The sequence below is a fragment of the Polyergus mexicanus genome, unplaced genomic scaffold (genome assembly GCF_030449975.1).
Source record: "Polyergus mexicanus isolate NDT 795.1 unplaced genomic scaffold, iyPolMexi1.0 SCAF_8, whole genome shotgun sequence".
Classification (NCBI taxonomy): Eukaryota; Metazoa; Arthropoda; class Insecta; order Hymenoptera; family Formicidae; genus Polyergus; species Polyergus mexicanus.
Window position 1 is genome coordinate 3,989,070 of NW_027223328.1, and position 19,546 is coordinate 4,008,615.

Here is a 19,546-nt window from a genome sequence, read left to right on the forward strand (position 1 = left end):
ATTATTATTTATTGCTACATATGTATCAATGGGTTAGAGAGAGAACGAAAAACGAGAGTGAGCGAGAGAGAAGTTCAGATGGCGTTCCCGACCAACTTATTTATTTCGCGCCTGCGCACTCCGTTTTGGCCAATGCTAACATTAAAGGTGCCGACAGGGAGTTGCGCTACTGTACTATAGTACTGTGATATATGGTCTGTTCTTTACAGCTGAACTGGCTGCACCAGTTCAGAGCCCATCCTTCTCCTTCCAATGGGGAGAGAAAAAGATAAACTCTGAACCAGTGCAGCCAGTTCAGCTGCAAAGAACAGATCCATGGTCGCGCGCAGAGTCGCTGTTCCATGTTCCATGCTATCGACGGTTTATTGCGCGTGTTTATTCTCCAATTAATCAATCCCAGTTTGTATATACATGATCGATATATGTCCTTCAAGGATATATGGCGCCTAATTTGCGCAGAGCTACTGAAAGATGATCAGTTCGCGAGGAGCGTCGATATTGAGTACGTCCGCTGTGAGCAACGTTTATTAGGTTAGATTATATATTTGTATACCGGGTAAATCGAGATGAATTGTTTCTGCAAAAGCGTTTCGCAGACGAGAAGCGTATACACCAATTGCACGCTATTGAGAGAAACGCCGCAGAACTTGAAGGGCAAGAAACACAGTTCGCAGCTGTGGTTAATGAGGCAAATACGCGATCCTTACGTGGAGAAGGCGAAGCAGGAGAACTACAGGTGCAGAAGCGCCTTCAAGCTTCTGCAGATCAACGAGAAATACAAAATTCTCAGCCCAGGTCTGACTGTCATAGACTGTGGAGCGGCACCTGGTAGCTGGACACAAATCGCCACCAATCTGACCAATGCACTTGCCAAAAAGGAGGGTCCCATTGGCAAAGTGTACGCCATTGATAGACTACCGTTTTATCCTGTGGAAGGTGCAACCGTTTTGGGAAATATGGATTTTACAAAGGACAAGACGCAGGAAACTTTGTATAAATTATTGCAAGGTAATAAGGCCGATGTTATTTTATCCGACATGGCTCCAAATGCATCCGGTATAAGAGAGATAGATCACGATAATATAATATTACTGGCGTACGCGGCTTTGAAATTTGCATTGCAAATTACTAAAGTGCACGGTACGCTTGTTATAAAAGTTTGGGACGGCGGCAAATCACAACAGTTGGAGCAGAATCTGTTGAAATTTTACGATAATGTTAAGGTGGTAAAGCCTGATGCGACAAGAGATGAATCGACGGAAAAATTCTTTTTGGCTAGAGGATTTAAGGGTCTCAAGACTAGCTGATTTAATCAGAGTCGTTAGGTATATATTAATTCTCTATTGTAGGATACGATGATGTGTGCGGACAGAGGTTGTATAAATAAAAGTGTATAATAATTTTCATATCATACGGACAGAGCGTATGCATTTTTTTTACAACTCCTTTCACTTTGTTATCTAACAGGCGACCTTGCACAACACGACAAATGTAATATACATCGATATAATACGCTATAAATAATACAATACAGTTACATAGTTAATACGCATTGGAACGCTGTTGTTACAACTTATTTATATTATGCCTATATTATGCTATGTATATACATTTCTCAATAATAAAACTAATATGTACATGAATTGACATCCAATAATACGAGAGACATTACACACCACATTGAAACGCATGTAGACTTACTGGCCGCATAATGTCAAGTATTATAAAAACTTTCCGCTTTGTTGCCACATTCGTAGTGAAACACGCACTAAAGTAACAATAGCTAATTCGAAATGTTTCGTGACGGTATCTCGATAACACCCGCTATAATGATTACAGTTTTCATATCGCGACGTTATACGCAACAGATCAATAATCAAGAAGTAAAACGATTTGACAAGTTTCGATGTACTACAGGATTTAATGATATGTATTGTTCGAAGAGAATCGGCTTAACAAAATTATTTAATTAATGTAATTATTTAGTCAATGATATATTCGCTATATTTTTGAAGTTCTTTGATTTTAAAGAAGGGATAGGTACCTAAAATAATTCCAGGAATATATTAATAACAATATATATATATATATATATATATATATATATATATATATATATATATATATTACATACATACATATAATTTGTAATGTGAAATGTAAATATCTATTAAAAAAATTTGTAACACTAAAAAAATTAAATTTTTTAAATTTGTAACTACATTTTTGTCTGAATGGTTCAGCCATTGACCTAAATAATTACGTTACATATCAATGCTTTCTCTCTATCTCTCTCTTTCTCTTCTCTCTAGTATTATTATCGTATAATACTATCTACATAAATAAAAGTTTTATTACGGATTTTAACTTATTGTATACCGTTGCTGGAAGCGTTTATTGTAGCGGAACGACGATAACGTTCCCGTTGAAGCGCAATCATCTTGCGCATGTAAATTCGAAAGACAAAACAAATACACGACAATGATGATCGAAACTTGTCAACTCGGGATAATTTCGGTGGGTATTTCCAACGAAATAGCTTTTCAGGCTGTCGACGTGAAAGAACGATTGTTTAGGTCACACCGAAAAAACACACTACGTTGTCGGCTACAATGTAAGCGTAATCGATTTGCGACATAAAATAATTTAAGACGTCGAAAAAACCCGGTCACTCATTATGCGAATTATAAAATCGACTCGCTTAAAATCTGTCAAAATCGAAAAGTGATCTTAAGGTGGGTATACACTTAGCGAACGAACAGCGAATGCGAAACGTTTTGAACGTTTTTCTCGCACGAATTGTCTTTGATGTACCGCTTCATGAGCGAATCGAACGTTCTGTTCGCATTTGCTTTGGCGTATATATCTGCTGAATGATAATAATGAACGTTTGCATTCGCTGTTCGTTCGCTAAGTGTATACCCACCTTTACATGTCTTTCTCCGAAAAATCTTACGACGACGTGCATCAAATTGATTGCTGCGTACGACATTATTCCGTTACTATTCGCGATTCTCAAGATTTCGTACGACCGGAAATCTTGATTTTTTTTCTACTCTACAATAATAACCCTAAAGATCAGTCTGCTTCGATAACGCCTCCATTAGTAGATTAGCTCGACATATCGCTCGTGAACTCGTTAAACGCCGCTTATATATCGTTATCTCGAAAGTAATGTTAGCACTCTGACAAGCCCAATAACGATCCATCCGCTATACAGAGAATAAAAATTCAGCATCATTTTATACATGAAACTTTGCATGAATTAATGACTTCTTTCAACGTATGATATTTATTAGCAATATATTTTGCACTACAAATTTATTATTTCATACTTTTGTGTCGCATATATTTAGTATTAAATGTCATTACGCGTTTTTAATTAGTGTATTCTTCGTGTTAAAGTAATAAAATTTCCAGATGAATAATAACAGTTAATAATGTGAAATCAGCGCAAATAAAATTTTATTAAAAATCGATTGTTATATATGTAATATCATTAAAATAGCGTTAGTAGGTAAAAATAAAAAATATAGGGATCCAAAATATATCACACATAAATTCAAATATAGAAATGTGAATTGTTATGAATTTCTATTATTGATAAAATATGTTTATATATAATATAAAAAGTCACTTGTAAAAAAAATTTAAAAATAATCTCAACCAGTGCGTTTCTCTTCTATATATAATCTATTGTAGCACATTTTAATAAGACCTTATCTACGTTTGGCTGGCTTGTTTCGTAAATATTAGCTTCGTGAGATTCGTGAGATTCGACATAAAGTTCCAAGAAATCGATTTTGTTATTCGACGTATAGCAGCGGCATGATATTCCTCATGTAATTCAATATCTCATCATCGCTAAATGCAACGAGTTCGCAAAGAATATCCGATGCACTAAAATGCCTTTGTCTAAATGGACGATGTAATTCAAGGTTTCCGTAAAAAGTTCATTAGTATAGCGAAAATTCTGTCATCGGGATTATATAAATATCTTATGCCTTACGCTAACACGCGTTATTTTCTTATTATTTTGTCTATTAAATTTCATTATCGATTGCGCAGCTATTACCAAAATGCATTCTTCATATGTTGGAAACGACTGTTGCAATACAGCTATGGATTTCTATGGAAAAAGATGGAAAAAAATTTTTCCACATTCGAGCTTAATAATAATTCAATATGACTCGTGTAATATCCGTTTAGTATGTTTTTTTACTAAATCTTCTCTGCTATTAACGAGTTGAATTCTACTGCTTCCTTTCCATACGTGAGCTGGAAAAGACCTAGATCACTCCTTCTGAGATCGTCAAACTTTCCAGACAATTCGCAGCACTCGCGACACGAAATACTAGACACGATTTACGCAATATCGATCTATGGAATTATTACGGAATAAAATATTTTCCATCGACGATTCTTCTCGTCAATCGCGTTTTTTCGAAGTTCTCGTACTACAGTGATTTAAATGTCGCGACTTCGCGCGATCTTGGAATATTTCTCGCAAATCATTTGGCACAGTTCCAAATAGTTTACTGGATTTTTTCTTTCAAGGAAAATAACATACGGATAATTAGCCGCCGATCGATATTCTTCGCTTTTGTGCGGGCACTCTATTGACGTTCTCGAGTGATAGGATTTCCGGCGTAGAGGGACTCATCTTCCGCGATCGCGATGCACGGAGGAATCGGTCGCGGGGTAGTTCCTGAGTGTCGTCGGCCGTTTCATCATTCGGAACCTGATCGACGGGGTAGATGTCAGGGTCCCTGACCAGCGGCATCTTGCTCCAGAAATGCAACAAATCCGGTCTCTGCTTCTGTCTCTCGGTCGTCGGGACGTGATCAGTTTGCAGTCGCTCCGGCTTCCAGCTCGGCAAATAATAGACCGGTTTCTGGCGAACAGGGACGCTGCTCTTAGTACTGGTGCTATCGTGAGGACCAATGTCATCTATGAGATAATGCGAATGCTGCTTATAGCCCAGGCTGTGTATGCTGTTGGCCTCGCTAGACGGGAACCTCACATAACTGTCCTGCTGCGGCTGCTTCACGTAATCAGGAAATCTCACGTAGTCTTCGGCCGAGCCAAGATTCATCGTCGTCTGTTTGAAATTTGCGGGGATATTTAGCTGAAAATCCTTCGCATTTTCCTGCAGCGCGCTCTCTTTAATGATTGATTGTTCTTTATCCATCATGCGGATCTCCGTTATCGGATTTTCCTCTGGAAAATTGTACAGAAACGACTCCGACGAAGACGGCGCAGCGATCAGTTCCTCGTTGTTCTTATCCTCGAGTTTCGTCAATTGCTCGGTTCGTTTGCGTCCGTGCAGGCTGGTAAACATTGTACCGTGAGCTTCCTGAGAAAATACGACTTCCGGTTCGGTGTTAGGATTTATGCCGGATGGTTCTTTGGAATCGTCATCGCTGCTCTTTATAATCTTTCGAATTACATCCGGCGATTTGGTGGTGAGTTGCACCTTCTCAGTGTTTACGTCTAAGAGAGTAGTCTCCAAAATGAGGTCGCCATTGATACTGACCTCACTGGAGACGTTGCTGCCCGCCTCGTCTTTGTCCTCCGTAGGTATGGAATCGTTAAAGCGAATCATGATCTGATCGCGTACCTCAAGTGTCTTCTTCTGATTCGTAGTTTGATTCTGTTGCTGCTGATCGCGATGCAATCGCTCGACATTTCGTGTAGGAATCGTCATGCCGGCTTCTCCGTGTCTCAGGATCTCCTCGTTCTCTAGTTCTACCGAATCCTCCTCGTTCGGTACATCCGTGCTGTACGAGTATTCCGAATCCTCTTCCTCTTCATCATAAACGAACTCCGTTTCGTGGGACTCGTTCAATTTGGAACTTTTCGATGCCGTCTCGTTATTCCACTGCTTGTCCATTGTAATTAACGAAACTTCCGCCGACTTGTTCGCAGACGGAAGCGTGGATTCCGGCACATTGACAATGATGACCTCCTTCGCGGTCTCGTTGGAGGTGACGTTGAACATCTGCATAGTCACATGGCTGTCTTTCGTTTCACGTGGTTGTGTTTCGTTTTGCATTATTGGCAGATTATCCGTTATGCTTGGCAATTTTGTAGACGGAATCAGCAAGATCAGTGTGGGCGACAGTTCGGTGAAGTTGATCGGTTTTTCCGCCATCGGAACATTTCTCGTAACTTCGCTCGCATTGAGTCTCATCACGCTCGAAATGTTCAATGAAGTTTTCAAATCTATCGGGATCTTGTAATCCACCACCTCTGAGAAACTAGTATCGTTCGCCTCTTCGATGAAATCGGCTACCGGAACCACTGCATCAGCCTTCTGGTGAATTTCGCTAACATCGTCGATACTGGAATTCTCAGCAAGAATCGTCGTCTCCTCCAGTTCTAGCATCGTGTCATTCTTCATCTCGTATTTGCTCGCTATTGCGATCTCATGCGGCCTCGTCTTCTTTTCATCATCCAGTTGCGTTTCGTTACGAGACGGCATCACGATCGGATCTTTCATCGAGAATGTTTCCTCGAGCTCGATTTTCGTCGACGAAGGCTTAGGATTAGAGGGTATCAGAGGGATATTAAGTTGTAATGGACCACTTGACTTCCTTTGATCGTTCTTGTTCCCGGAGGCTTGTGGACTACCATACATGGCGTTGAGCCGCTGCAAAAGGAAGCTGATGTGCGCGTTTTCGTCAATGTTAACACTTTTCACGCACCTGCCCATGGTATCCGCGCGATAACCCTCAGCGCAAGCGGGCAACGCCGGCGCGATAAACACGCTTTTGGGTGTTATCCTTCGTAGAAGAGTGGCGGAGTCTATGCCATGTTGAAAGTTGTTCTGCGCGTCCACTAGGAGCCACGCTTGCCAGGAGAAGTCGCTCAGGGAACCAATGTCCTGTGGTTTTCTTTTGGCGGTGGGCGCCGACGACGATGATTCAGGTACATTGACGGGTGCCAATTCGCCGTTGCAGATCAGTCCGAGGAACACCACGAAGATGAGGGACATTCTCCATCGAGAATGCCTTCGTCGTTGACTCAACATCTTTTTCGTGTTCCTGACGAAGGCTTCTTCAGAGAGTGTTCCGGATATTCCCAGAGACGCTTGTCTGTGTGTGGATCTTTTGCTTGTCACCTGTCCTTCTTTGGAAGCATCGGGTCAGTCTGTCAACAAATAGGAAGGATGAAATTAATTATTGTCTATATATGGTGTATATGGTAAATGGTATTTAAGTGGTCGAGTGAAAAAATTAGCGATACGTTTGCGTAACGCGATAATGAATTAACTTCGCCGCTAGGGCTTTCGCTAAGTAGCCGTTCATCTTCTAGGGAGCAATATATTAACCCAGTTTCTAATCTTAATAAACACCACTTAGCCAATACGTATACCGGATGCGACATTCTCTGAGGTAATTTAGGACTATGAGTTTCCTCAGGAGTTTCTCAAAATGTTGCTCATCTGCTTCGGCCGTCTCTAAAGTGCCTTTAGCAATATTTCCATCTGTCCGCAAGTCGCATAAATTGATAAATTAGAGCGAATTGAGACAGTGTATCGCGTTTATTGCAAAGGATAATACATAAAGAAATATCTATTATAAGAAACAGAGAAACAGATCAGAGCAAGGAACGCTAAAGTAATGTTTTCAAATATTAGTAAATCATAATTATAAACACATGGCATGTCACGTTTAGAAAAAATAATAATGGTTCATTATTCTTATGATGTAAAAGTTGTTTTTTGATCCTCTTAGGAGCGTATAATAAAAGAATCTCGGGATATATTTCTATGCGTCAAATTTGATGACATACACATATGCGTGCCACATGTCAATTGTCAGTTTTATTAATTTAGTCGACCGTCCACAAATGTCACGTATTAATCGAAAGAGATTCTTAAACGCGAAACAATTTTTTGAAAGGATCATATTATGTCTCAAAAATCTGTCCAATTAAAAATCTTGCATATATAACAAAAGAATTTTCGAAATAGAAATCTTTAGTAATTTCTGGAAAAATATAATATTTGTTACTATTTTATTAGGTAAAGAGAAAAAGCATTGACCATATTAGAGTTGTCATTTGTATGGTGGTTTTTCCTTCTATATTCATATACCAGGTATATAAATATGAAACCGGAATTTTTGTATAGAAAATACACGTTTATTGTATGAAAATGATAAAAAATATTTTATTCCAAGTATTGCCCATTGCTAGCTATACATTTTTCCCATCTCTCTGACAATTTGTGGATGCCACGCAAAAAAAACTGTTGCTCCTTTGAGGCAAACCAGTCATCGAGCCATTTTCGTACATTTTCGTAAGAAGTGAAGCGCTGCTCAGCGAGTGCGTGTCCCATCGATGCAAATAAGTAGTAATCGGATGGAGCCAAGTCTGGTGAGTAAGCCGCATGCGAAAGTATTTCCCAACTAAACGCCTCAATCGTTTCCTTGACCGGTTTTGCTGTGTGTGATGGTGCATTATCATGAAGCAAAATCACTTTGCCTTTTTTGATATTCTGGTCGTTTTTCACGCAAAGCTTGATTCAAATCGAGTTGTTGTTGCGTTTGAGCGTCATCCTCATCCAACAATGTTTGCAATTCGCTGTCTTGAAACTTTTTCGGTGGTCTCCCACGTTCTTCGTTTCTCACGTTAAAATCGCCACTTTTGAATTTTTTAAACCACTCAAAGCGCTGTAATTTACCAAGAGCATGCTCACCGTAAGCTTCGACAAGCATTCGATGCGATTCTGCAGCAGTTTTCTTCAAATGGTAACAGAAAATCAATGCTGTCCGCAAATCATAGTTTCCAGGCACAAAATTCGACATGTTCAACGCTATTAAAAACTATGCTGTTGTATGAAACTTGTATTGTTGTGAGTTGAAAATCTTCATCAGATGTCAAAACAAGAAAATGGCGCCAATGACGCGGTTTGACGGTAACTACATTGACAGCTAGGGCCAGCTATGGGCAAATTCCGGTTTCATATTTATATACCTGGTATCTGTAAATATTAATCCAGAATGTAGCTATCTTTATATCTTACTTTTTAATTGAGACTCTAGCATCTAACAAAATATATTAGAGGTACTAAAGGAAAATTCAATACAGGTTACATCGTGAGATGCATTGTTTCTCGAGTAATAGAATATATTTATTTTGGCTTGTAATTAGACATATATCGTTCGCATATATCGTTAAAAAGCGCGTCGAAAAATGCGTGCCTCGTACGCGTATGCGACTGAATAATACGTTTGCGAGTGTATGTATGCATAGCGAGGAAAAGTGAATGCACGCCGATCTGTTTTTACCGTTACGCAGGCTCGCCGGGATTATGTCTGCTTCGTGAATAAGACGTACAAATATGAGAATCGACTTCCCGATCGTTTATATGTCGTCGCCTCGTGGAATATATGGGGTCTCTTAAGGGTTCTTTTGCCTTCTATTTTCAGTAGCAATAACAGCAAAAGCAATATCGGTAGACACTTTACGACGTTCCGAACGAGAGAAGCCGCGAAATATATCGCATATCTCAGTTTATGTCGCTAATTTATATCGGGAATTATTTTAAGATAAATTTGTATGATTACGATTTGAAGAAAAAAAATTACTATTTTTAATTAATAATTATCACGATGACTGCCTCGGCGTTTTCCAAATCAAGCGAACGATCAAATTTTTGAAACTAACCAACCGAAATAACTTTGTAAAAGTTTCTTATTAAATCTCATATTTTTTATAAAAATCTATTTATACCAGGCAGGACAATGTTACGCTACGTTGAATTTTATTTTCTCAGAATTTTTTGTTACTTCATATTTATTTAACACGATTATATTATACAAGATTTTCTTGATCTCTTGCAATTTGTTCCTCATTTATATTACTAAATGATTCGATTAATGACATAGAACAAGCATATGTTTTAATTATTTTTAACTCTATTAAATTCTTTCTTTAAATACTTTAACAAAAATGAACAATGTTTTATACTTTAATTAATCTTAAATTAATCTCGCTTTATTTGTAATCTGAAATTGCCATATTATCGCCATGTTTTTTCAAGTAATATAAAAAATTAAAAGTCACATGAAGAAAATTAATGAAATTATTGCTAGAAAAATATCTAGTATTTCAAATCCACAGGATATGTATTTCAGTGTGAATGTAATGCAAAATTTACATAATAAATTATAAAATAATATGTATCAGATAAAAAAATATACATCGTAAAATTGTTTTTTAATAAATAAAAAATCAAAGAATTTCTTCCTCTGTAATTGATTCATGAACGCATACAAATACGAAAATTGATTTTCTTGATTTGATCGTAATTGACTGTATTAAAATTCTTGCGTAAAATTATATATAATTTACGTTTGAATATCTGTGAATAGATTAACTATGTACATTCATTAGTTAGCTAAAAGATATAAATTTGCTTCATACTCGATATATAAAAGATAAATTAATGCTTTTTTGCTATTCCTGTCAATGGCGTGACATTTAAAAATAATATAAATAAATTAACACACACACACACACACACACATGAGTGAAAGAGGCTCTATAGAAATTTAAATAACGTTAAATATCATTACGGTGTAAATATAGAAATGTGTGTGTTCTTCAGGATCACAGATTCTTCTCTTAACAGTTCTTAACAAAGTAAACGAACGCGTTTAATCTAGATCAATTTCTATCGTAAGAAATGTACGTTTATAAATTATTCATATCTGGAAGGAAAAGAAATTCACTATTTAAGCAATTTATTACGAAAACGAGACTTAAGTAAGCCTAGTATTGAAATATGAGGAATTTAGATAAAATGCAGATACAAATTGACGCTATGTCAACACAATGAACACAAATTTCTTCCCTTTTCCCTTTACAGTTGAACCCAAATGACACAATTTATAAACGTGTATTCCCCGATGCAGAAGTAAAATATAGTCTCCTACGAGCATGTCGGTTAACATAGCTGTTGAAATTGATGCTATAAATAAAACGACGTGTAATGACCGAGGAGATTGAATATCTTTCGCGCGGGCGATCATATTTACCAGCCTTTCCAATCAACGAAAGTCGATGCGTTAGCATCGAGGTAAATGTCGGGCCGCGACAGGAAGCGCCGTCGTCGTCGTCTGGCTTTTCCCGTTTTCATACGAGTATCTCGCCGCTGCCACTCGCGCAAATAATTTCGCTCGGCGAATGGAAAATGCGATTTTCCGCGCTGGCCACGATATTGACAATCTCGGTAATCTCAGTTGAATTAACGCCCGGTCTCGGTGATCGCCGATATCAGTGATACGTTGGAGTTGACCAGAGTGCGGAGAGACCGTGAATATTTCAAACGTGAAACGTCGATAATCGTTATCGCGAGAGGAGAGCACGCCGGAACGGAGAAAGAACTGTGTGTATGATTTATGCGAGAGCTAACTATAAGTATATATATATATCTCTTTCTCTACGTGCTTCTTGAGATCGTTGTTGCGATATCGGCATGATTCTTCTTTCGGAATGACTCTATCTCGTACACGTACTGTAAACACGCGCAAGCGTCTCTATTAAGTGCTGTTAGAGGGCGCTCGATTAATGTTCACAGCCGATCGCAGTAAGATCGCTAAACTAGGATACTTATCCATTATAGCCTATTTCAACTATAATCGCTAAATTGGTTATTCAATGTATTCTATGCTAATAAAAAGCATTATAATATAGCGTTCTGCAACATGCATGAAGATATTAATATGTGCATGAGACACGCGTAAGTTTCGCATTATTATTTTTTTTTGTTTTGTTTTAACAAACTTTCAGAATTCATATAGAGGGTTCAAAAAATAAAAATAAATAAAGTAATAAAAAATAAATATAGATAGTAAAATATATCGTTTAGAAAAATGGATTTATCTATAAAACTTGTCCTTTTTAAATTTACATCTTTTCGTATAACAAGAGAAAGAGAGAGAGAGAGACATGTTCAATTTATTAGAAAAAAAAAGACCAACAGCACGTAATCCAGCTGTAAATTCAGAAATTCGGACGGAGCGAAATAAATATAGCGTAATTTAAAATTTTTCACCGCTTGCCGGATGCGATGATTGCTCGAGGTCACCGAAAAAGAGTTAACGGTCGCGTATAGCGACACTTTATGCGATCGTCGTGACGCTTCGAATCTCGTTATTTTGCAAAAATATGTGTTTCTATATATAAAGATCATATGAGATACGTTAATAATGTCTGTCTGCCATTCTTATCGCGAGGAATCACATCAGATGTCGATGCGAGGTGTTTTAGAATTAGCATCGATTATTTCTTCGTTGTCCTAAAAGTATTTTGATATATTTTCTTGTTGATTCTTTTTTTTTTTTTTTCAACATTATCGCGTTCTCGAATATAGCGTTAATAGGAAATTACGTTCACATGCTTAAATATAATAGTAAAATTTATATTCAAATATAACAAGAAGAAGATATAGGGGAAAGTGGGGTAAAACCGGGTACCTTTTTGGATCTGTCTTCCTACAAAAGATCTGTAAAGTAAAAAAAAAATTTTGCCGATCCTTAGTAGTCTTCAGTGAACCTTAAACTACGAGAAAATAAGGTTGGTTGCTGTGAAAAAAATTTTTGATTACCAAGAATAATAAGATTTTGTCGGGAAGTCAAAGTACCCGGTTTTGTCCTACCGATAGGATCAAACTGGATATCCATTTGAAAATATGGAAAACATGTGTGATTACAAAATCTAAATTTATCTTTAATCAAAATACAATATAAAGATATATTCTATTGATCGAAGTAACAAATAAAGATATCCCCTTGTTCGACATTGCTGCAGAACTTCCTTATTTAACATTTTAACTTTAGGGATCTCAAAAAGGTTCTTTTTTAAGCGGTTTCTTTTTCCGATTGTTAGTTTTTGTTTCCAACTGTTTTTTGTAGGGAGACAAAGTCAGGATAACAGTTCTTCTTCTTTTCATCTTCTTACATCAGATGTGTTTAAAGTACCCAGTTTTGCCCCAACACAAGGAAAGTAATAAATACGGCGGTTGTATATTCACAAAGTGCTGATCAAGATTAATATACTCTCTAATATGTACAGACACACACACACACACACACAAATATTCATATATATATATATATAGTCAATTTCATTTCAATTTCACATTTTCGAATTTTTTAGCTCGGAGGGGGCTTCATTTGCGAACCCATGTTCAAAAAGTAAGAAAAAAAAGTCTTATTTTGACCTCTAGAATATGCTCCTAAAGTTTAGTGCATCATTACACCCTGTATACATAAACTGTGTCATCTAATTGTAAAATATACACATTAAATATAATTCACACGTTAACTTGTGCATTTAATGTTCTAAATATGTTTTCGTGCCAAACGTTTTCACTATTCAATTTCAAGTATGTAATAAAAATATCGATAGCTGCCCGGTTCGATAAAAAAGTTCTTGTTAAACGTATTTTACGTAGTCAGGACACGAACGAAAGGTGTACAGTTTTTGCCGATGATCCGTTCGTTCCGGCCAACACTTAAGAGCAGACGTTTCACTGATAGCCGATGGCGAGAGTATTTCCTACGCGAGCGATTCGTTATCCGCGCTTGTCAATGGCCAGCGACTTTGATTGCCTATGTACCAACCACCGAGCGTTTCTGTATCGGAAGCTTTCTCCGATAACGTTGTCATTTTCGATGAAAAGGGAGAATAGAAAGTGATATATAGAGGAATGTTTGGAAAATCCGTTAATTACGTTCCAACGTTTATTAGGAGATTATAATTAAGCGATAACAACGCGTCCGTTAAGCTTGATTTCCTAGAAATTAATTTCAACGTGACGTTCGAACTGACAAACAAGATTATTGGCGGGGAGGAAATTGATTTAATTATCCAATGTTTATAAATTGTATTGTCTTTTAAAGATGTTCTGCCTATATACTAGTAACAAAACATTGTCAAAATTAAAAAAAAGAAAAACATTTTTTACGTTTACACTGTTTGAAAAATCAAATAAATAAATCCGGATTATATAAAAATAATTAAAGTATCACAAAATAAATATGGTTTTTAACGTCTTTGTAAAAGGAAATAATTGTAATTAATATTTTTCCTAATTTATGATAAAAACTTGATTGTGAATACCCCCTGAAATTAATTGCAAGAATAAAAAAAAAAAAACGAGTAATTTGCAGAAAAAGAGAGAGAGATAATATTTTCCTACAATTTTTAGTAAATAACTTTTAAACGAGTAAATGGATGTAAATCAAATTTTGCACAAATATTTGTTGGAATTTTCTTGATATATGTGACAATTTGTATTTTTTTAAATCGCGATTGCAGCGGGTGATACATAAGCCTGAGAAAGGTCGAATAGTAGAATATTATATGTTGTTTATTATGGTTTATGATGCTCTCGTTTCTTCTGCGAATTATTGGCAGAATGCAGGCATTGATTTTTAACGCAAATTACGCTGCATGTAATTATTATTATAACATTGCTACGATAATATTATCTGAGAAAATTTACGATGGATATCCGCTGACCTGTTTTATTATTTAGTTAGAAATTGATAACAAATCCATGAAAGGAAGACTATTTCGAGCCTAACGCAATGATGGATGCATAGAATATTTTAACATTATTAATATGACAGATTGAAATTGAAACTTCGATGATCGAATTGATAAGCCGATCGTTTAGAAAGTAAGAAGGTTCAATTTCGATTCCCAATTAACTATTTTTTTGCAATACTAAAATTATTCTACCTTTCTCACAAAATCGTTCTATCTGTATTAAGGATATTTTGGGTGTACAACAAAAAAAAAAAAAAAAAAAAAAAAAAACTCGAAATTAAAAAAAAAATATTTTTTAAGTTTATACTATTTGAAAAATTAAATAAATAAATCAGGATTGTAAAAAGAATTAAACTGTCATAAAATATTGTAATATGGTTTTTAGTGTCTTCGTGAAAACAGATAATTGTGATTAATACTTTTCTGATTTATGACAAAAGCTTTTGATCGTGAATACCCCCTGAAATCAATTGCAAGAAAAACGAGTAATTTGCAAAAAAAGTGAGAGAGGTAATATTTTTCTACAATTTTTAGTAAATAACAATCTATGAAATTCTCATGCTTTTGTCAATGTTTGGACATATGATACGTACATCTTTAAATTAATGTGTTTCCGCGTTTTAAACTCGAATTGTCTTGTTCTTTTTTTTTCATGAGTGAGGTCAAACTATTAGGTGTACAACTTTGCTTCCGCCGTTTTCCTATAGATGGCTTTAGCGGTAAGTAGTGGTCGAAATAAATAGATCATAGACATCATGCGATAAACTTGGGCATCTGTCAACATAACCCCATAGAAACATTAGTCGATTCGTGTCTGCGTCATAAAGTTATTCTCGATGGAAAATGTCAATTTACGAGCCAAATTCTCGTCATTTGCGGGAGGTTTTAATTTTCTGCTTCAATATGAAGAAATCTGCGGCTGAGGCTTATCGAATGCTCTCAAATACTTATGGTGAAGCCGCTATTAGTGAAAGAACGTGTCGTGAGTGGTTTCAACGCTTCAAGAACGGTGATTTTTTTCACGTCGAAGACCGGCATAGCGGTGGAAGAGAGAAGATTTTCGAAGATGTAGAATTGGAGGCATTACTTAATGAAGACTCGAGTCAAAGTCAAAAAGAATTGGCACGATCATTGGGAGTGGACAATACTTTGAATCATAAATGTATAACCAGTTTTTTACAATAAAGCTTCGAATTTCGGGAAAAAACGGCGGAAGCAAAGTTGTACACCTAATATGTTGAGAAATATGAAACTGAAGGAAAAGGCGGTAAACTTTGGCCACCCTGTAGAATCAGCCGGAGAGTAGAGATTTATCCCGAGAGTTACTATTCTCGGTCGGTTAAAATGGCCTCGAGATGACCAATGGTGATCGCCTCTTCTTCGACTTTCGTCGCTTCTGAATTCTCTCGTTTTGCTCGAATCTACGATGATTCACTGCGAGTTGACCTCTCCCTAAATAACGCGACGCTAACAGAACGTATTCAATAATACGAAATAAAATCAATTCTCTCATACTCAGGTTAATCCCAAGATATGAAAGGCATATTGTTTTACGCGTCAAATTTTTGGCGCGCGATATAAATATCGTGTAATGCAAACAATTATTTGTAGAAGCAGATATTCTTATCATTTAAAAGCGAGAATTCAGGAGAATTTTGTGAACATTTTCACAATTTATAATATATTAATTCAATTGTGATTAATTGTGATTTGTAATTAAGAATATGTAATACGGGTTTGCGATTAAAATATAACGATCGTCGACTACGCGATAAATAAATCTTTGTTGCCGGCGAAGACCACAAATCTGTACACTTGGACGAACATAATACGGTGCAGCTAGAATGTGAGAGTAGAAGCCTTTCGAAACGACGGCTCTAAGCGCATTCCTCAGGATTGTAATCTTGGCGTTTCTCAGGTGATTAGTAAATCCGCTTCTCTCTCGGTTTCTCTCCAACGAAATTCCGCTCTATCGACAAATAGTGGCCGTATTTATTCGAGAAAAGGTAGCTAAATATTTTGATATGCTGATATTAGCGAGGAGTGCACGATCTATTTATAAGTACAATTTTAAATTGCTAAAGATTTTTTTTCATCATAAACTTGATTGATATTCTCCACATATAAATGTATATTATTTAATACTATATATATATTCTATTGTTATGCATTTATCGGTTTGTTTCGCAGTCATACAATACTATATGTATAATTATATGATATTTAAGAGCGTTATGTAATAGCAAACTTCGGTTGTTAATGAGAACATTGTTATTAACGAAAATTTAAGGCTGTATGTGTCATATGTCGAAACATTGACAAAAGCATGAAAATTACATAGTTCTATTATTTCTTCTGAGTATCTGTGCAAAACCTGGAAACAATTCTCTTAACGGTTTGAAAATATTATTTAAGTTTTTTTCAAAGATTAAAAATTTAAAGATTAAAATTATTTAAGTTTAAAGCATAGTATTGATTTTTATGGAAAATCGCGTATTGTAGCACTTATTGATAAATTTGACAAGAGAAAAATAATTGTCACTGAAATAAAAATATTCACATATATTAAGAAAACTCTAAAATATATTTATGCAAAACTTAATTTTAGATCCATTTACTCGTTTAAAAATCATTTACTAAAAATTGTAGAAAAATATTATGTATATCTCTTTCTCTCTCTCTCTCTCTCTCTTTCCGCAAATTATTCATCCTTTTTGTTTCTTGCAGATTTCAGGAATTATCCACACACGATCAAAAAGTTTTCATCATAGATTAGAAAAAATCTTAATTATAACTATTTTCTTTTATGGAGATATTGAAAACCATATTATTTTGTGATATTTTAATTCTTTTTGTAATCCGGATTTATTTATTTGACTTTTCAAACAATATAAACGTAAGAAATGTTTTTTTTTTAATTTTGACAGTTTTTTGTGCAGCCAAAACATTCTCAATCACGCCTTTTTGATATATTTGTTATAGCAATAATTTACAAACCGAGATCGTAAAATTTCGGCTTTACCTTTTTGAGAAGTCCTATTAAAAGAAGTTGTCATAAAAATACAATAGGGTATATTTTGAATTTAAATAAGCACACTATTTCTAAAATTCTATCGAAAAAAGCTTTTCAAATCATAAATCACGAATGAAATTCTCAAGGCGCAAATGCAACATCTCTCTCTCTCTCTCTCTCTCTCTCTCTCTTTAGAACACCCTGTAGCCGAGATCCGAGTACGAGTCGCACAGCAGGTGCATCTTTGCTAAGAATCTCCTATATCTCCAACAGCATGCACTTTGTCTGGCCTCGTACGTATCCCGGAGCTGGTGCATCTCTCGGCTGAGTTTGTATTTATCTGAGGTTGAGAGCGCAGTTTGACCATGGCAGTATATATTTCAAAGCGTCCCTCGACTCCTCGATCCTGCTACATATGTATATGTACGCGTTCTAACTCTCGGATACACCTTACTTTACGTCCAACGCGCTTCGCCAACCTTAACCGAACAGTCACTATTTCTTGCGTACTTGTTGCGCGAATGCTCAACCGAGTAGCGCGATTCGCTTTTTCTCTTCGCGATTACATTTTCTCACAACGCGGACTTTCGTCGAACATCTATACTGTATTAATTGGCATTTTAGATCATGTTATCTCATATTACACGAACAAATGTAAGGATAACTGTGTTAATTTGTATTAATTTGTATTTCTACCATTAATGTGTTATTTATTTTTTGCCATAATATCCGGAAAAACAGCTTTTCGAAACGCTTTTCGAAGCAAATATTAAATATTAAATTAAAAAGAAAGTTTATCTGATTTGATAATAATAAATTATTATATATGATATACGAATGATATATTAAATAGATTAAGTGTTCGAGCAATATTTTAGTCAATTATTATAATTCTCCAAATGAATAAATTAATAAACAATAGTATATTTATAAGAAAATAAATTGAACGTTTAATATGTAACATTTTACGACTTTATTTAAATGGCCTTCGTTAAGCACTATTTTATGAGACCGACGACATATGAAAAATGAATCATATGCTCGATCAATCGAATAAATTATCTCAGAAGCTCATTCTGCTATAATGCAATAGATAAATAAAAACTGCGCATGTTTATTCAATGTTATACGAAAATGTTGCTTTAGCAATTGACACGTGTAAAGCTTTTTGACTTTTATTATACGGACCATTAATTGCTATTATACGACGTTGGCGACACGTCAAACAGGATAAATGCCAGAACAGCTGAATCAATTACTCAGCCTGTTCAAATAAATAAACAAAAAAATTTGAGATTATGTATTTATTCAGTTGCGAGATAATGCTTCTTGGAAGTAATAGATATGTAAAATTCATCGACAGCAGACCACGCGAACGTCCATTTTTTTTTTTCTACGAATCAAAATTTCATCATATCACGGCGAAGGTTGACCGGCTTGTCAGTGACAGGATATCGTATTCTACCGGCGCACATGCCGGTTAACGTAATTGGCGCTCGTAAATTAAATATGAAATTAGGCCCGACACTGTTAACTTATAAAGCGAAGGCGATACCGTAATTTTCCATCCGAGGTGATCTCTCGATTGATCCGAATTGCTGGGCTTTTAAGTAACAAGATGCGAGAGCAATTTCCTTTGCAGCATCTTGTTCGCTGCAGACGAGCAGATTCGACACACTTCTGGTCGATACTTGGCCTCGAATGACACGACTGTCCCGGAACAATGAGCGCTTATCGATTTAACGAGGATCATCGATAATCATATTATATGATACGCAATTGAAATTAAAGCATCGAAGATACCGTGTTTCGCTGCGGGTTAAGGTCGTTCTGGCTGTACAATAGTAGCAAAAAACAGTCAAAATTTAAAAAAAAAAACATATTTCTTGCGTTTGTACTGTTTGAAAGATCAAATAAATATATCCGGATTATAAAAAGAATTAAAGTATCACAAAATATGGTTTT

The 19,546-nt window shown here is 35.9% G+C and overlaps 2 protein-coding genes across 3 annotated transcripts in view; one reads left to right on the top strand and one right to left on the bottom strand.

The window, feature by feature from the left end:
* The first annotated feature begins 348 nt into the window (after positions 1 to 348).
* Mrm2 (Mitochondrial rRNA methyltransferase 2) lies at positions 349 to 1,411 on the top strand. The gene is made up of 2 exons (XM_070300006.1): positions 349 to 502; positions 587 to 1,411. The coding sequence occupies exons 1-2, from the start codon at positions 423 to 425 to the stop codon at positions 1,305 to 1,307; spliced, it is 801 nt and encodes a 266-aa protein (XP_070156107.1). The 5' UTR covers positions 349 to 422; the 3' UTR covers positions 1,308 to 1,411.
* Positions 1,412 to 2,140: 729 nt separating this feature from the next.
* Positions 2,141 to 19,546, bottom strand: part of LOC138935719 (uncharacterized) — a 62,760-nt gene continuing 45,354 nt past the window's right edge. For both annotated transcript variants that reach the window (XM_070300510.1, XM_070300509.1), the window contains one exon: positions 2,141 to 7,152. In XM_070300510.1, coding sequence (XP_070156611.1) covers positions 4,577 to 7,033 — 2,457 coding nt within the window. In that variant the 5' untranslated portion in view covers positions 7,034 to 7,152 and the 3' untranslated portion in view covers positions 2,141 to 4,576. The remainder of the gene's footprint in view (positions 7,153 to 19,546) is intronic.